General features: G+C 43.3%; 1 protein-coding gene across 5 annotated transcripts in view; it reads left to right on the top strand.

Moving 5' to 3' along the window:
- The first annotated feature begins 8444 nt into the window (after positions 1–8444).
- The window catches only part of EZH1 (enhancer of zeste 1 polycomb repressive complex 2 subunit), a 32111-nt gene continuing 22189 nt past the window's right edge, over positions 8445–18366 (top strand). For 2 of the 5 annotated variants that reach the window (XM_080924164.1, XM_080924163.1), the window contains exons 1-4: positions 8445–8493; positions 15726–15787; positions 17001–17121; positions 17228–17329. In XM_080924164.1, coding sequence (XP_080780290.1) covers positions 15783–15787; positions 17001–17121; positions 17228–17329 — 228 coding nt within the window. In that variant the 5' untranslated portion in view covers positions 8445–8493; positions 15726–15782. Of the gene's footprint in view, positions 8494–15706; positions 15788–17000; positions 17122–17227; positions 17357–18366 lie in introns of those variants that run through there. The other 3 variants (XM_080924162.1, XM_080924160.1, XM_080924161.1) reach the window with 2 other exon arrangements.

Here is an 18366-nt window from a genome sequence, read left to right as displayed (position 1 = left end):
ACATCTTCAATCTTATTTTTTTTTAAGATTTATTTATCTTATGTATATGAGTGCTCTATCTGCATGTATACCTGCATGCCAGAAGAGGGTATGCAGATCTTATTACAGATGGTTGTGAGCCACCATGCGGTTGCTGGGAACTGAACTCAGGACCTCTGGAAGAGGAGCCAATGCTCTTAACCGCTGAACCATCTCTCCAGCCCCTATTTTCTTCAATCTTGGATCCCCAGTTCACTTGATGATGCCACACACATTCGGAATTGCTCTCCTCTCCTCAGTTAAACCTCTCTAGAAACACCATCAAAGAAGTAGGTCACTAAGAAAGGGCCTTTGCACAGTGTGTATGGATGTGTGACCCTGCCATGGTTCCTACGGTTCTTTCTGCTTCCTGGTCTACAATAACATAAACAGCCTCTGCCCCCTGGTCTTGCCACCATGACCTGGGCCGCTCTGTCTACCATGCCTCCCTTTTCTATTGTGATGGGCTGAAACTATAAACCAAATGAAATACACATTTCTTGCCTTAACTTGGTTCTATCAGGAACTATGGTCACAGTGATGTCCAAGAGACTAGTGCAGGGGATAATTACCAATATATTACAAGGCATAAAACAAGTAGAGCAGGGTGTGGCCATAGTCTATTGTTGGAGTAAATCTCCAACCCCAACAAGCCTGTGCAAAGAACATACAACTCAGATACAATATTTATAAGAGGCACGCCTAGATCTGGCAGATTCACCACTACACTATTCTGTTCCCCAACTATGATATCCCTTGCTAAAGCGGCTTCTTGGGGCCATGTGGTTCTGCTCCATCTTCCTTCCACCTCCTCTTCCTCCAACTTCCTCAGTCTCCTCCTGGTCTCCTCCTCCTCCTTCCTCTTTTCCCCTTCTCTAAAACCTCCAGCTCTACCTTTCCCTTCCATCACGCAATCACAGGCTCTAGCCTTTATTTGACCAGTTAAAATGGGGAGAAGTTTCACATGAAAGCACCTGAGTAAGTGTTCCACTCTTCCATTGGGGCAGCCCCTCTTGAGGAAGCCGAATTAACATCAAAATACGAACAGCACTAGCGCCATCCACAGTGGTCTGCAGTTCTATTGTTGGTGTTGCCTTTGTACTCAATGCTATGCTCAGCATTGAGTAGGCTTGAGTTTGTATCCCAGTTCCTTTGCTTCTATAGCTGTGAATGGCTTTGTTTGAGGCATCTATCCCCTCCAAGCTGGTTCCATATCTGCCAAATGGAATTACTTGATGTACTTCACCAATCTGTATAGATAATACATGGAAAGCTTGTGGCCAAATGCCTGGGAACAGAAGTATATCTGGAAAGTAGTGACTGGGGATGCAGCTCAGTTGATTGAGCCCTTACTAGCGATTGAGCAAAGGGTTGGTTTGATCTCTAGCACTAGATCTCCAACACTAGATAAAGCAGGTGTGGTGGTGCTTACCCGGATCTCAGCGCTGGAGAGGTGAAGGCAGGAAGACCAGAAATTCAAGGTCATTCTCCAAGATATAGCAAGTTCAAGACCAGGTTTTGACGGGCTCTCACCCTCACATGTGCCTATCTCACTAAATAAATAAATGGCAGGCTTTTTTGTTTTAAGATTAAAAAGAAATTTGGCTGGAGAGATTGCTCAGTGGTTAAGAGTACTGACTGTTCTTCCAGAGGTCCTGAGTTCAAATCCCAGCAGTCATATATAATGTTTTTTAAAAGATTAAAAAGAAATGACCACATAATCATAATCACATATGATGGCACTCTGACAACTATATTTCTAAGCTATTTTGGGATCTCTCCAGTCTCCCAAGTTTGTGTTCATTATGTAATACTCCTTTTATTGTAAAGAATGCAGATTTTGGACTCAATTTTAATATGTGTTGGAATCCCAACTCTATTTCTTAGCAGCATGAGGCCATGGACCATGTGTCAATTTCTCTGAGTTCAGTGTCCTTCTCTGTAAAATGGGAATAATATCTATTTTTCAGGTATCTTGCAAGGATTGCATAGATTCACATTCACTATAACAAATTGTAATAAATGTATAAATAAATGTGGTGTGTGTGGTATATATGTGGTGTGTGTGTGGTATATATGTCGTGTGTGTGTCCATGTGAGTACAGACCCCTAGGGATGCCAGAGAGGAAGTCAGATCCCTGGAGCTAGAGTTACAGTATGTTGTGAACCACCTGAGGTGGGTTCTGGGAACTGAACTCTGGTCCTCTGAAAGATTAGTATGTGCTCTTTTGGGGATGCGGTTGGGGTGGGATTGGAGACAGGGTCTCACTATGTAGCTCTGGCTGTCCTGGAACTCATTATATAGACGAGCCTGGCCTCCAACTCAGAGATCTGCGTGCCTCTGCCTTCTGAGCGCTGGGACTAAAAGTGTGTGCCACCACTGCCCTGCTAGACTCCTATACTGGGATTACAGATACTCAACTGTCATGCCTGGCTCATGCATTTTATTTTTGTTCATTTACATACAATATCATGGATTGATGTGTATACTTGTTCTGAAAGAGATCTGTAGCTGGATGAGCCATCCTAACCACAGTGTTACACAGAACCGATGCTTTCATTGGGAGTGGGGTGTGGGAGTAGGTGTCCTGATAAACTGATACACCAGAAAAGAGAAAGGGGAAGTCACTCAGCCAAGCCACCTCCCCTTTCCTGCCTGGCTAGGATTTGTTTGTCTTGACAGAGACTGTTCCCTGCTGATACGGGGGTCTGTGGAGTGTCTAGCTTTGATTGGCATCTTTAGTACAGAGGAAGTGAGGAGCCCCTTTAACTTTCAGCTATTTCCCTCGGGACCAGCAGACTGGAGCCCCTAATAGATTCAGTTTCTGGCGCCACTGGTAAGAGCAGAAAGCCAGGGAGTGGATCCAGAATCATGATGTCAGAGTTAGAAGACCTCAGAGGAGGGAGGGGGTGGTAGAGAATCTCAGAGCAAGGGCTAAGGAAGCAAAATGAAGGTACACATCCTGGCCCTTCTAGTTTACGACTGCATAACCTGAGGGAAAGTTCTAGAATCTTTGTAGACCCTAGTTTGTTCAGCTGTGAAAGGAGGAGGAGACGATTCTTGACTCCATGTGATGAGATGATCCCTGTAAGGCAAGTATCCCACATAGGACCAGACCAAGGAGAGCTTAATGTTTGTCAGCTGCTGTTGTTTCTGGTCTCTCCAGCTCTGCAGTTTCAGTTTCACAGTTGAGGCTCCCGATGGCCAGAAAGGAAGCACAGTTCATTAGCTGCCCAGAGCTACTGCGCTGGCGGGGCTATGCCAAAGGTGAAGGTCCTGAAGTAACTGAGCTGAACCCAGAGGAAGATGGGTAGCACCAGCCTAGCTGTGGGGTCGGAGCTTTTAGAGTACCACAATGCCCATCCCTCCCCACCCACCCACACAACCTCCCCATCAAGTAATCTTCCGAAAAGGCAAGTTCCTCTTGATGGAATTATTTATTTTGTAATTAACAAAGGCTGAGGAAGTCCTGTTTAATGTTTTGGCTTGGAGGCTCAGAGTTGAAGTTTCTAACGGCCCTGGACAACGCTTTATTGTGAGCTTGCTCTTGCTTGCTGAATCAAATGCATTCTTATATCCCTAAGCCACTAGGGGCCAGAGGGTAAGTACCTAAGGCAGAAAGTGAGTTTTCTGAGATCAGAGGACAAAGTGTTCAGCAATGGAGAGGCTTCCAAAATCAAGTCACAGTTCCAGGTTCTATAATGTCCAGGCCTCCACTGGATTTGGAATTGTATTGGCCCCTAAGCATTAAGGGAGGGGTCTGGCTTTTCCACTGGTCACACCGCGTCCTGGGCAGCAGCCCCAGTTTCTGGTGACCTTCCTGCTGGGAGTTTAGGTTGCGCCTGGCTTTGTTTTCCAGTTTGGTTGCTCTCTGCAGGCAGCCTTTCCCTGCTTCTGGGTGGGAACTGGGGGAGGGAGGGTGCCTCACGCCCATCTCCACAGCTGTGTTTACACTTCACTGTTGGGGAAATCTGGGGCCCAATCTTTCCACAGTCCCTCTGTTTCCCCCTCCAACACTTGCTATCTGATATCCCTGGGGGCTTCGCAGGGGAGGGTCAGGACATAGGGGTGGTGTCGCTAGCTATCGGAAGGGGTCTCAGGTTGGAAGGGAGGAAGGGAGAATGCGGAAAGCCCTGTTGATATTCTGAGAAGCCTCATTTCTTTCCCCAGGGTCGGAGGACTGACAGGATGAAAGTACACTTAGAGCTTGCCCGGCCCAGAAGGAGTAGAACACATGATGTTCCGTTTCTAATCACTGGGTTGAACAAAATCTTGCTTTGTGAAGGGGATGAGAGTGTACGGAGCAGGAAACTCTCTCGGGCTTCACTGGGGCCAGTAGTCAGAGACAGAACATGTTAAAACCAATACGACTATACCGAAGTACAAGCCAATTAAAGAGGATTTAAGAAAATAGTCAAGTAAATAACACTTTCCTCCAGGGAGCAAGTTGAGCTGGTATTAATCAGTCTACTTGTGTTGCCAGACTCTTGGCCAAGCCAGGCAGAATGGCTGCCAAGGCAAATGAGGCATTAGGTTTCAGAAATTAAACACATAATTTTATTTTTCCGAAATAGGGGAACTTTCAGAAAAAGAACTAGTCCTATTAGACTGCTCGGCACACTGTGTCCAGTTTCTCCTGGCCCCAGAGGCCTCCAGTTTAAGAGCAAGATGCTCAGTGAGAAGCCAGAAGAGACACAGCTATTTCTTTCTGTAGCTTCCTGGGTGTGGGACAGAGAGGATAGTGTGGCTGGGGGTGGGGCCAAGAGAGGAGTGAGGCTGAGATGCTAGTCTTCCAAGGGTCCAGCTGCTGACCACTGGCCAGCAGATGTCATTGTAAGCACCCCACCCCTAAAGACCTAAAGGGTTGCAAAAGAAAAAGAGATTCAGAAGAAGACCTGGCCAAACAAAGGCTGGCTGACAGAATCTGGTGGAACATTGCCAGCTGAGAAAGCGTCTGGTCTGGGGATGGGGTCAGGGAATACCTGGCCCAGCCAAAGGAGAAGGAACACACTGGGAAGCAAAATCCCACCCCCACCCTCCCAACCTCATACTGGAGAATAATGTGGAAAATTGGTTTTATACTCTTTCCTTGACAAGGATTACTAAACCTTGTGGTTAGTCCCATGTCAATTATTGTGACGAAGAAAGGGGTAAAATTGGGGGTGAAAGAGGAAGACAGCTAGACTGAATGAGGAGATGGAACTCTGGCTGGGCTCCTCAACTCTCATCCTGGATACCCCTATGAATCTTTCCAACTCTCTCTTGCTACTTCAGAAACATCCCTGTAACCGTGCTGTCTCTGCTAGCTCAAGTGTTTCTTTCCTCTTACTTGGCACACCTCCCAAGGCCAGGCTCCCCTCCTTTGGCTTCAGTTATCAGTATGTTGGTGTTCTCAAATCTCTCATGAGTTTCTCTGATATTCAGATCTTTCGAACCCCTCTTTAGATAACACACATTATTTTGAGAAAGTCAGGTATTACCATAAGACTATAGAAGGCAAAGAAGCCAGGGCCCCTTACTCGACTAACTCACTGTTAAGAGCTTGGTGTATGTTTTCTTGGATCTCAGCCTCATGTTTTTTGCTGCAGCTGTACCTGGTTAAGCACCAGACCTTCTTCAGGCAAAATGAGGCTGGCCCTTTAGCCCACTAAAGCAAATCAATAGAAGCTTATTCCTCTCTTCTTTGGTCAGTGCTGGGTCCTTTTTGCTCCTGAGCTGAAATTCCAGGAAACCTCTGCCTGTGTTCTTGCACATTTGGCTCAATCTGATTTCTATCACTTCAGAGATTCTGGCTCTGGCAACACTTTGATAATTATAAATGCAGTGCAATGGGTCTCAAATTTAGCTACATACTGTAATTACTTCAAATGTTTTTAAAACACTGAAAGCCCAGACCCCTGGACTGATTAAACCCTTTTTTTCCCTCTTCATTTTTAAAAACTTATTTATTTATTATATGTAAGTACACTGTAGCTGTCTTCAGACACACCAGAAGAGGGCATCAGATCCCATTACAGATGGTTGTTAGTCATCATGTGGGTGCTGGGAATTGAACTCAGGACCTCTGGAAGAGCAGTCAGGGCTCTTAACCACTGAGGCATCTCTCCATTCCCCTGTATTCATTTATTGAGACAGAGTTTCATTATGTAGCTCTGGCTGTCCTGGAACTGTGTAGACCAGGCTGGCCTCAAACTCATAAAGATCTAAGAAACTTGCTGGGGCTGGAGAGGTGGCTCACAACCATCTGTAATGAGATCTGATGCCCTCAGCTACAGTGTACTCATATAGAATAAATAAATACATCTTTAAAACAACAACAACAACAACAACAAACAACCCGCTGATAGGTGAAATTATCCCTCTGCCGCTGGTGAAATGAGCAAATTCAAGCCAGATTAGATTATATTAAGGGTCATTTTGTTAGGGAGCTGCTCTTGGGCAGGTGAGTTCTCTGCCCCTAAGGATTGAGGCAGGGGAGTTGCCATGGGGAAAGGGGGTGGGTTGGGGAGGGAGAGATAATGAGAAATGGCTCCCACATGGAGAGAAGAAAAGGAAAAGGAGAAGAAAAAGGAGGAGAAGAGAACAAGGGTGTGTGTGTGGGGGGTCTGGATTAGTACATTTTATATATATATAATATATAGCACATGATATATTATATATATTATATATATGTTAGTACTAATATATATATTAGTACATAGTATATTATATATAATATATATTATAATTAGTATAGTTTATGTAGGGAGGAGCCTTTGGGGGAAGAGAAGCCCATTCCCTGGGCTGAAAAGTTCAGGGTTAGGGGCAGAGTATGCCAAATTGGAACTGAGGGGTGCTAGGAGAACTTGGTGACCAGGTCCACTTTGATATGTAAAATATGCACCTCAGTCCCTCTGCCTCCTAAGTGCTGAAATTAAAGGTGTGTGCCACCATACCTTTACCTACCTTCAAAGTGTTTGATAAAAGGGAAATATAGTAGGGGCTGGAGAGAGGCTACAGTGGTTAAGAGCAATGGCTACTTTTACAAAGAACCAGGGTTTGATCCCCAGCACCCACATGGTATCTCACAACAGTCAGCAACTCCAGTCCCAGGAAATCTAATGCCCTCTTTTGGTTTCCAAGTATGTCTGCACACACACACACATACAATAAAACAAAAAAAATGTATCTTTAAAAGTAACTAAAAAAATAACTTGAAGTCATGTAATTTGGCAAGAACATATAGATGTGAATTTGTGCCTCTTTCTTTGCATTGTATTGAGAAGTACAGCTAAGGCTGGTAAGTTGGCTATCTCAGGAGGCAAAGACACTTGCTACTAAGCCTGACCTGATGACCTGAGTTCCAGCTCTAGCACTCACATAACGGGAGGCCAGGAATAACTTCTGACAGTTGTTACAAAAGAAAAGAAAATAGCATGTATTAATACACACACACAAAAATAAATAATATATATATATATATATATATATATATTTAAAATCCTGCTCATTGCTGGTGATTGATATTTCTTACCTCTAAAGTTACTACTTCCTTATTGTAATATTAAGTATCTTGTAGAGAGGTTTAAAACAAATTATCAAGGCTGAATGTGGTAGTGTATGCCTTTAATCCTAGCTTTTAAAATATATGTAATATTTTGTTTTCCCATATGTCCATGCACTTGTTTGCCTGGTGACTGGAGGCCAGAAGGAGTCGAATCCCCTGAGACTTGAATTACAGGTGTTTGTGAGGCTGGGTACTGTGAGTACTGAGAATTGAACCGGAATCATCTAGCTATGTTCGGGCTGGAGAGATGGCTCAGTGGTTAAGAGCACTGGCTGCTCTTCAGAGGTCCTGAGTTCAATTTCCAGCAATCACATCGTGGCTCACAACCATCTGTAATGGAGATCTGATGTCCTCTTCTGGTGTGTTTGAAGACAGCGACAGTGACCCACATACACGAAATAAATAAATTAAAAAAAAAAAAGAAGAAGAAAGAAAAGCCATGTTCTTAACCCCTGATCCAACTCTTCCAACTCTGTGGGGATATATTTTGATACAAGGTTATATATTCTTAGGTGAAGGGCAGACAAAAATAGGATAATCAAACATGAATAAAACAATAACTTAAGAGCCCAGAGGTATTTGGGGTGTCGGTAGTGTGAGGTGTCACAGTGAAGAAATTCCAGGCTGTCTTCCAAAACTTGACATATAAGTTGTCTAAACACAGTTGGCGATGGTGCGCTGCTGAATAAAGTCTTCAAGAAGAGATAGATCTGTGGGTGGCTCCAGGATGATTTTTCTCTGACAGCGCCACCTGGGAAAGCGTCAGACTAGAGCGAAAAGACGTACCTGCGAGGAAGGCAGCCCAGGTGATCCATCTTCGGAGTGCGCATGCGTACGGAGGGGAGGCGCGGGGCGTGGCCGCGGCGCAGGGGCGTGGCCGCGGCGCGCAGGCGTCCTAGTGGTGGGTGTCTGCGTCTCGGGATGGAGGGTGAGTGAGTAAACAAGCCGGAGCTGGGTGGTGGGGCCGGGCCTCGGCGTGGTGTGGCGTTTGAACCTTTGGGCCGGAGGGACGAAGAGATGAGGAAACTGACGAGGGGAAGCTGAGGGCCACACCATTGCCTCACCCGGGGTAGCAGGAAGGGTGCTGTCCTGAGTGTTGTGGAACCCGGGGCGAGAGCGCGTGCGAGCTGCGGGGGGCCGCGTGGCTGAGGGGGCGCGGCGGGGGCGGGCCCGGCTCGTGTCCCGTGCAAGCGTGGGTTGGCCTTGGCGTCTGCAGGGGACCCTGACTCTCTGCAAGCAGGAGGGCCAGAGGCCCGAGTCGAGCTTGCGGAGGCTTTGGGTGATGCTGAGGAAGGGGTGCCCCGGCCGAGGTGAAGGCGAAACGAGCGAGGTTCTCTAAGTTTAAGGGTTGGGGCTCCCAGGGTCGCGCGTCAACCTCCCCAACATTTTGCTCCTGGAGCTTGTGGCTGATCTAACTCGCCTCACTTCAGTTCCGGGTTTGAGTGAGGATTCGCCTTCAAACTGACTGTCTCTCCTGTCTCCAGAATTCTCTGGAGGAAACAAACGATAGATGCATGAACGCGTCCTGAAGTAAAAGGGAAGGTGCTATATTTGGGACATAACTTGCCAGGAAGTAAATATAAGACAAAACTTTTAAAAGGATTTTTTTAAGATTTAGGGGGTTTTATTACTATTTTAAATGTGTGCAGTCTGTGTGGATGGCACCAGGGGCATCGAATCTTCTGGAACTAGAGTTAAGGATGGTTATGTACCATCATGTGGGTGCAGGGAATGGAATCCTTGTTCTTTGTAAGAGCAACAAGTGTTCTTAACAGCTGGGCCGGCTTTCCAGTTCTTGGGGATGAGCTTATTTTGGTCAAAGTGACCAGTGAGAATGGTGGTGGAACACAAGGAAAAGAGAATGGATGTAGATAGAAGTTAGTGTTGGGGGATGGGTAAACTGAGTACCCAAAATGTGAAACTTACACCTTGGGGGAAGCAGAGCCAAGGAACACAAATAATTGGGTATGTACTGGGACGACAGCGAAAATGTATAGGCTTTTGGGGGTACATTTGCTACATGGTATCTCAGAATAGGAAATCTCCCACCCAGTGAATTGTTGTTTTTGGTCTCCATATATCCCTGGCTATCTTGGAACTCTCCATATAGAGCAGGCAGGGCTTGAACTCACCTGATCCTCAGGCCCCTGCCTCAGGAATGTAAATTTAAAAGGTGTGGCCCACCCTCCACCCAAAGATTTTAAGATAAGGAAAGGATTGGAATTTTTTCCGGGCTGAGAAGGTATGACCTCTGCTAGTCTTTTGATTTTTGAGAAATGTGTTTTTAGCCTTGGAAATGGTTGTGGTACTGAAAGAGAGATGAGCAGCTCACAAAGTGAATGTGTGTTAGGAGAGAAGAACTTAATCACATAAACATGAAGTCTGGTTGTGATGTGCAGTCTTCAAATCCCAGAACTTGGTTAATGGAATTAGGAGGCTTAGGAGTTCAAGGCCAGCTTTGTCAAGGTCAGCCTGGCCTAAATGGAACCCTATGTCAAAACCACAAAAGTGTGTAAACAAGGAAGAACCATCTGTAAATATGCAACATGCAATGGGATGTGGTATGCACACCCTTCTGAAGCCTTATGTGATGTGTTCTGACTCATTTGTTCTAATACTTGTATGTCTAACTGAAAAGTCTTGTTTTTATTGAATGACAATGGATAGTCCCCAATAAAATGTTATGTTAACATAGTTCATAGCCAGCTAAGGCAGGGTCCTGCCTGTAGCATCAACATCTCCAAGGCAGCATTTTCCCTGGTTTCTGAAAATAAAAATTAAAATCTCCCCAAAGAAAACCAAACCTGCTTTGATTTTTGTCACACTAGTCTGTAGTGGAAATGACCTGGTTCTGTTGTACACTGGGAAATATTAATGTTAGAGTTTTTTTACTTCTATTTTTAGGATTTATTTATTTTATGTATCTGAGTACATTGTAGCTGTCTTCAGACACACCAGAAGAGGGCATCAGATCCCATTACAGATGGTTGTGAGCCACCATGTGGTTGCTGGGAATTGAACTCAGGACCTGTGGGAGAGCAGTTGGTGCTCTTAACCACTGAGCCATCTCTCCAGTCCCCATTTTATATATCTTACGTCTGTAGTTTAGCCATACTTTCCATTTCTATTATGAGTTGAAGATGAAACAACAATGGGCTGGGAGATGGCTCAGCTTTTAACAGCTGTTACTTTTGTAGAGGATCCTGTTTGGCTCCTGGGACCTACATGGCCTATCACTGCAGTTCTAGGGGATCTGACCTACACTAGCTTCTGAACTCCGAGGGCACTGCCCCTTCCACAGCACACACATTTTTAGACCAAACACTAATGTGAAATAAAGTAAATCTAAAAACAAATTTTAATTAAAGTGGAAAAAAAAAAAGATGGGAAAATTAAGAAGCTATGATGTCACATGGCTCCAAAGCCTTTCCTACTTTGTTTACTAACTAGATTATTAAGTAGTGAAGGGCCAGGTGTAGTCTTTGTGTGTCTGTGTGAAGGAGGGTGTATTTTTTCTTCTATGACAGGTTGTGTGGTAAGCTTATTTCGCATGTTGCTTCTTGTTTTTCTTTGTGTGTTAGCATGAAGTCAGAGGATGTTTTTGAGGGGTAGTTTCTCTACCATGTGGGTTTCAGGGCTGGAATTCAGGTTGTCAGGCTTGGTAGGAAGAAGCTTTACTCAAACTGTGCATTCTTACTTGCAGAGTGAAGATTCTATTTACTTCACATACTCATTTACAGTTAATCTTATTAGCCTTTTTTTTTTAAGGTTATTTCTGAGTATGTTGTAGTTGTCTTCAGACACATCAGAAGAGGGCATCAGATCCCATTACAGATAGTTGTCAGCCACCATGTGGTTGCTGGGAATTGAACTTAGGGCCTCTGGAAGAGCAGTCAGTGCTCTTAACTGCTGAACCATCTCTCCAGCCCCTTATTAGCCTATTCTAAGTTAGCCATACTAGTGAGTATTCTTACAATCTCATTATTTTTTTAAATTTATTTTTGGGGCTGTTTTTTTAAAATTTATTCTTTATGTGTTGTTTTTGTGGAGCTGAAGACTTAAGCCCCAAACATTATGTTTTGGTGTGTCTTCAGTGTATAGTGACCATGATGAAAGGCTTCTAATATTTAACTGAAGTGTAAGTGCAGATAAAAAAGGGTTATAGAAACAATGTTTTTTATGTACCACCTCCTGTGCCTGAGATAGATGACCCCATTTTTCTCCAAGCCTGTTCCAAATGCTCAATTGTTTGCTTTTTTTCTTGACTTTGCTTCGACAACCATTTAGTAGAATCCAGCTGCTGCTATGCGGTACTGTAGCTGTACTTAAAGTGTTATGCTTTGTTCTTTAAATTTTATTTTTATTTAGTGTGGGTGAGTGCTTTGCCTGGTGGTATGGGAGGTCCAAAAAAGGGTGTCAAGTCTTCTGGGATTGGAACGATGTCCTTTGTGAGCTGCCGTGTGGGTTCTGGGAATAGAACTCAGGTCCTCTTGAACAGCATACAGTGCTTTTAACTGAAGAATCATCTCTCCAGCCCTTTCAAGTGTGTGTGTGTGTGTGTTTTAAATCATATTTACCTGCTTCTACAAAGTCTTTTTATTTTTTTTCTACATTCTGTGAGGAATCATCTCCCAAGTAAACTTTTAAAGACATAGAAAGCGAATCAAAAAAGCCAAGTGAGATAAATATGGCTGGTGGATACGCAAGATTCACATACCAGTCACACTGTCAGGAGAGGAAGTGTGCTCTGTTTTGCATTGTGACTAGTTAAAACTCTACGGCTTTTTTCACTTGTATGTGTATACTCCTTGCCAAATAAAACACTTGAGAAAAATTGGACATGGTACCATTAATTGCTGGATTGTTTTGTGACTGTCGTCTCCCAACAGACTGTATGTAGGAGATAACAGTTCAGTTATGACTCTAATGGAAATTCTGGCATATTCCTGTAACCATATTCTGTACCATGGCCATTACTTTTACCTTCACTCCTGTTACCACCATAACCATCACCCCATCTTAGTCAGCACCCCATCCTCACCCCATCACCACAGCCAGCACCCCATCCTCACCCCATCACCACAGCCAGCACCCCATCCTCACCCCATCACCACAGCCAGCACCCCATCCTCGCCCCATCACCACAGCCAGCACCCCATCCTCGCCCCATCACCACAGCCAGCACTTTCACTCTCCCAAGAGCAGCACCACCACCGTAAGTACTGGGGGTGGCTGTCAGTTGAGCAAGTTTTTCCCTGTCACTGATTTCCAGTGTGTTTCACTGATCTGAGCTTACTGTTTCAAAACGTGGAACATTTCTGTAATCCTTGCACTTGTAAGGCTGCTTCAGAATGATTTTGAGTTCAAAGCCAGCCTGGGCTACAAAGCATAACCTGTTTTAAAAAATTAAAAAAGCAAACAACAACCAAACAAAAAATTGAGGTGTGTGTTCGGGAAGGGAGGAGGGGGCGAGTCAGAGCAGTGAGAGAACTTTTGTTAGAGAAAGCTGTGGTGTCTCAAACTGGAGCTTGCATTGAGGTCATGTGGGTCTCAGTAAACAGCCTAAGGTTTCTGAGGCAGCCAGTCCTGTTTGTGGATGGAAGTACTTCTTCATTTCCTGGAGTAGGCTTGTTACTCAATTTGTTCAGGGCAGAAATGATAAGAGCAGAAGCCATATGTACATATAATCATTGTACAGCGATTCTACATTAAACATGTAACATAAACACTGTACAGGCGAACGAAGGAGGGTCAGGAGTTCAAAGTAACCCTTCAGTACATAGGGAGTTCAAGGCGAGCTGGTGCTACATGAGACTGTCTCAAAAACAAAACCAAAAAAGCAGGCCAGGGAGGGTGGAGAGATGGTTCAGTGGTTAAGAACCATGACTGCTCTTCCAGAGGCCCTGAGTTCAATTCTCATCAACCACATGGTGGCTCACAACCATCTGTAATGGGATCTGATGCCCTTTTCTGCTGTGTCTGAAGACAGCTACAGTGTACTCACATACATAAATAAATCTTTAAAAAAAAAAAAAACAGTTTAGGATGCCACCAGATGAGAGCCAGGCAGACAACCTGTTCTGAAGTAAATGATCTTAACAATTAAATATTGTAGATTTCAGATGAGGAACTCCGAAGTTTATTAATTATGTCCATGATTCAAATGGAGATAAAATCTCAGGCTTGGAAATTGTAGGCTGTTTGGCTTGTTGACACATGCCTCCTTATAATCCCAATCCTCAGGAGGTAGTGCAAACAGATCAGGAGTTTAAAGCCAGCCTGGTCCACATAGTATATTCCAGGCCAATCAGAGCTACAAGAAATACCCTGTCTCAAGCAACAGGACTAAAGAAAAAAAGGTGATTTTGAAAAATCTTGAACCTTAGCTTTAGGGGGCAGTGAAAAAAAACCTGTAACATGTCAATCTATAAATGAAAATTTATTTACCTTAAATTTTGCCTGGGACTAGAGCGATGCTTGCTGCTCTTCCAGAGGATATGAGTTTGGTTTTCAGCACTCACATTAGATAGCTTACAGTTACCTGTAATTCCAGCATAGGGAATCTAATACTCTTCTTGTCTCTATAGGGACCTGTACACCTGTGAGATATATGTACACAGACATAAATAAAAATTATCCTTAAGAGCCTTAGTGATTTGGAACTCTAGCAGCCTTTTAGAGGACCCTAATTCAGTCACCTATATCCAAGCCAGGCTCACAAACAGCTATAACTCCAGTTCTAGGGGATCATGTTCCTCTTTCCAGTCACTGTGGACACCACATGCACAGGCACAGCCAATTTAAAAATAATAATAAATGATGCAAAGTTTCAGATATATGCAAAATTTCAGATAGACACAAAATATTAGAACAGTTGTTAATAACTACATATTTTGGTACACAGCTTTAGTCATAGCACTTATTTTTTAAAGATTTATTTATTTATTATTATATGTACACTGTAGCTGTCTTTAGACACACCAGAAGAGAGCATTAGATCCCATTACAGATGGTTGTGGGCCACCATGTGGTTGCTAGGATATGAACTCAGGACTTCTCCAAGAGCAGTTAGTGCTCTTAACTGCTGAGCCATAGCCTTTTTAAAAAAAAATTTTTTTTTTTGAAACTGTCCAAGGTGAGCTCCAAGTAGCAAGGTTAACCTTTAACATTAGGCTTCCTTGCTTCACAAAGCTAGATGTGGTAATGGAGATTTAAAAACCCAACACTTTTGAGACTAATGCAAGAGAATCAAGAGTTCAGACCAATGTAGATTATATAAGATTCTGGATCAAAAAGGCACATATACACATACAGTCTGAAACCTCTTGTTTCTGTTTTGAATTTTAGCTTTTTATGGCTCCTTGAAATGATTTTTGAAACTTAAAATGCTTGACTAAGTTAATAGAAATCGTTTTCAGGGCTGGATAGATGGTGTAGAAGAGCACTGGCTGCTCTTTCAGATGACCCAGCACCCACATGGTGACTCACAATCATCTAAAACTGCAGTCACATAGGATCTGATACCCTCCTCTGGTTTCTGTGGGCACTACACACACTGGATGCATATACATATTTGTAGGCAAAACACATAAAATGAAATAACTATAATTAAAAGCAATAGGTCTTTTGCAAGCTAGTTAGTATAGAATAAAACTAGATTTTATTGATTTGTACATATATTTCATGTTTTAAGTCTATCTGCTGGCTCAGCTTAGAAATTGGGTAAGGAAAGAAGCTTGGTGACTGGGAATGAACTTGATCGGAAGTGATGCAAGTGTTTCATTTTTGCTTAATTAAAATATTTGTTGTATTATTTTATGTGTGTGGTGGTTTTTCCTGCATGTATATATGTACACTGTTTGTGTGTGTGTGTGTGTGTGTGTGTGTGTGGTGCCTGTGGAGGTCTTCTGCAAGAGCAGCAAATGTTCTTCTGAGCTAACTCTCTAGCCCTAGAAGCATTAAATTTTGAAAGCAATTTTCTAAATAGTGTCAAACATCTTTGAGGCTGACTTAATATGCAAAATGGTAGCAGAGACCCTGAAGTTTTCTTGTTCTAGGGAAGCATCCTGCTCAGAGGCTCAGTATATGATCATGCAGGACTGATTCAATAAACCCATTTTTTATTCTCATTATAAGCTGAACTCTTCTTTTTACCCTTAGATCTTGCCATAAAGAACAGAGTTACATTATAAAGTTCAACATTTCCTGCTGCATTCCATGAGGTAAGTAGAGCATATCACACTAAATTCTCTAAATTTTCCAAATGTAACTCAACCCCACCCCCAAAAGAAAGTCTCAGTGTGGTCAGTGTCTGTAGGTCTGCTGCTGGTGAGATTGTGAGTATGAACATTCCTCTTCTCTTGGGGCTGGAGGGATGGCTCAGCAAAGAGCACTGGCTGGTCAGAGGACTAGGTTTCAATTCCCAGCACCTACATGGCTGCTCCCAACTGTAACTTCAGTTCCAGGGTATCTGAACCCTCACACAGACCCAACAACAGTGCACAGAAGAAATGAATGAATGAATGATTTTAAAAAACCCTCTTTTTAAAAAGATGCATATTTTTATTTATAAATATGGATATTTTGCCTGCATAAATGTCTCTGCATCATGTGCATACAGTGCCCGAGGAGTCAGGAAGAGGGTGTCAGATCCTCTGACACTGGCGTTACAGGTAGTGAGTTGGACTTGCAGCTCTTTTGGAGGAGCTAGGTTTAACTGCAACATTCATGTCAGGCTGTTTTATGACTGCTTGTGACTTCAGCAAGGTTTGAATACTCTTGAAAAACTCAGCTCTAGCACATGCACATACCCATACACAGATACACAGACTTGTATTTAAAGGTAATAAAAATGAATTTGAATTTAGTGAATAGTCATCCATGGATCAAAAAAAATATATCAAACTTCTAATAACTATGAAGCATCTGTAATTGAGGACAGGAGTTGCCTGGGGACTGAACTCGGGGTCTTGGCTCGTGCTAGGCAAGTGCTCAGCAAGTGCTCTGCACCGAGGTTCATCCCCTTCCGTTTTTTTTGAGACAGTTTTGCTATGCAGCTCAGGGTGGCCTGGAACCTGTTATACTGAGCAGACTGGCCTTGAACTCCTTCCTGATCTTCTTGCCTCTGTCTCCTAAGTGCTGAGATTAGATATAGGCATTCTCTATAATGCTCTACAACTCTTGTTTGTTGTTGCAGTGCATATTGAGCCACGCTGTGCAGCTGCAGTTCTGAATAAAATGCAAGGCACTAAAGGATGACAAGCCCTGCGATTTTTCACACTAGGACCAGAAATCACTCCTGCAAAACCTGTTTTCAATAGAAATTTTAAACTTAGTATTTGGGCTTTCTGATGTTCTATATTCATTTGATTTTGAGGAAGTCTTCCTTTCCAAGTAATCAGGTGCCGTCTGTCTTCTCTGTCTTTCTGAGTCCAGGAAAATGGATATAGCAAGCCCCCCAACTTCGAAATGCATCACATACTGGAAAAGAAAAGTGAAATCCGAGTATATGCGGCTTCGGCAGCTCAAACGGCTCCAGGCAAATATGGGAGCAAAGGTAAAGATGGAGAGCAAGGCTGTATACATTTATCCAGTGTATACTTCTGGGGTTTTTCCTTTATGACCTGCATAGACTCTTGACAGTTTTGCCTTGGCTTTGCTAGGCTCTGTATGTGGCAAATTTTGCAAAGGTTCAAGAAAAAACCCAAATCCTCAATGAAGAATGGAAGAAACTTCGTGTCCAGCCTGTTCAGCCAATGAAGCCTGTGAGTGGGCACCCTTTTCTGAAGAAGGTACTTTGGGGTGCTGTGCCAGCATTCCTTTCTCCTTAGCCATGAAGTTATACATCTAGCTTGAAAATTAACCATTTTGTCATGCCCTCCTAGGTTAATGAGTATAATTGTGACTTCTTTACTGTTTTTCTGGGTCTTGTGTTCAAGGCATACTGTTTTGTGCTTGATAAACTTAGATACTAGGAGATGAATTCTCTAGGTAACAGACAGGAGTGTGCTGATCAGAGGGACTACCTTAGTATAAATAAATACATTTGTTTATTGTTAAACTGAATTATAAGTTTAAGAAGCACATTCTAGCTGGGTATAGTGGCACATGCCTTTAAAGCCCAGTTCAAGAGATAGAGGCAGAAGGAATAAGGACTTTGAGGTTGGCCTTGGCTACATAATAAATCAGGTTATCCTGGCTACTTTAGAGCCTGTGTTTAAAAGGGGGGGGGGGAGCATTATAGCTTTAAAGAAGTAATACTTGTAATTTTTTATTATTCCAAGTCTTTATTTTGCTCAAATTGTGTGTGCCTATGAGTGTGTCCATGTGTGAGTACGTGCGTGTGTGCATGTGTGCATGCTCCTACCCCATGTGGGTCCCAGCAGTTGAACTCAGGCCAGCATTTTTACCTAACAAGTCATCTTAATAGCCTGGTAGTATTTTTTTAAGTACAAAAAGCCAATAGTGTATTAAGACCAGTGAACATTCCCAAAGCAGGATATAACTAACTTGTACACCACTTTGCTTTCCCATATGCAGCCCCCATCACCTCTGTAGCTGTATCCAAAAGTTTAGATCTTTTAGAAAATATTCCTGAGCGCCAAACTCTGAGGAGACAGTCCCTGATTTCCACAGCTTGTCATGTTAGCCGTTCCTTTTAGAAGCTGCTGTTAACATTTGCCCAACTTAACAGTTTAGAAGATTAGGAGAATAATCTGCTTGTGCAGAGGACCTGAGTGACGTTCCCAGAACCCATTTTGGTGACTCCCAATGCCTTTAACTCCAGGCTTTTGATGTTTCC

Source organism: Micromys minutus (assembly GCF_963924665.1).
Source record: "Micromys minutus genome assembly, chromosome: 10".
Classification (NCBI taxonomy): Eukaryota; Metazoa; Chordata; class Mammalia; order Rodentia; family Muridae; genus Micromys; species Micromys minutus.
Note: the sequence above shows the minus strand (reverse complement) of the source record. Positions and strands in the feature narration are given on the sequence as shown.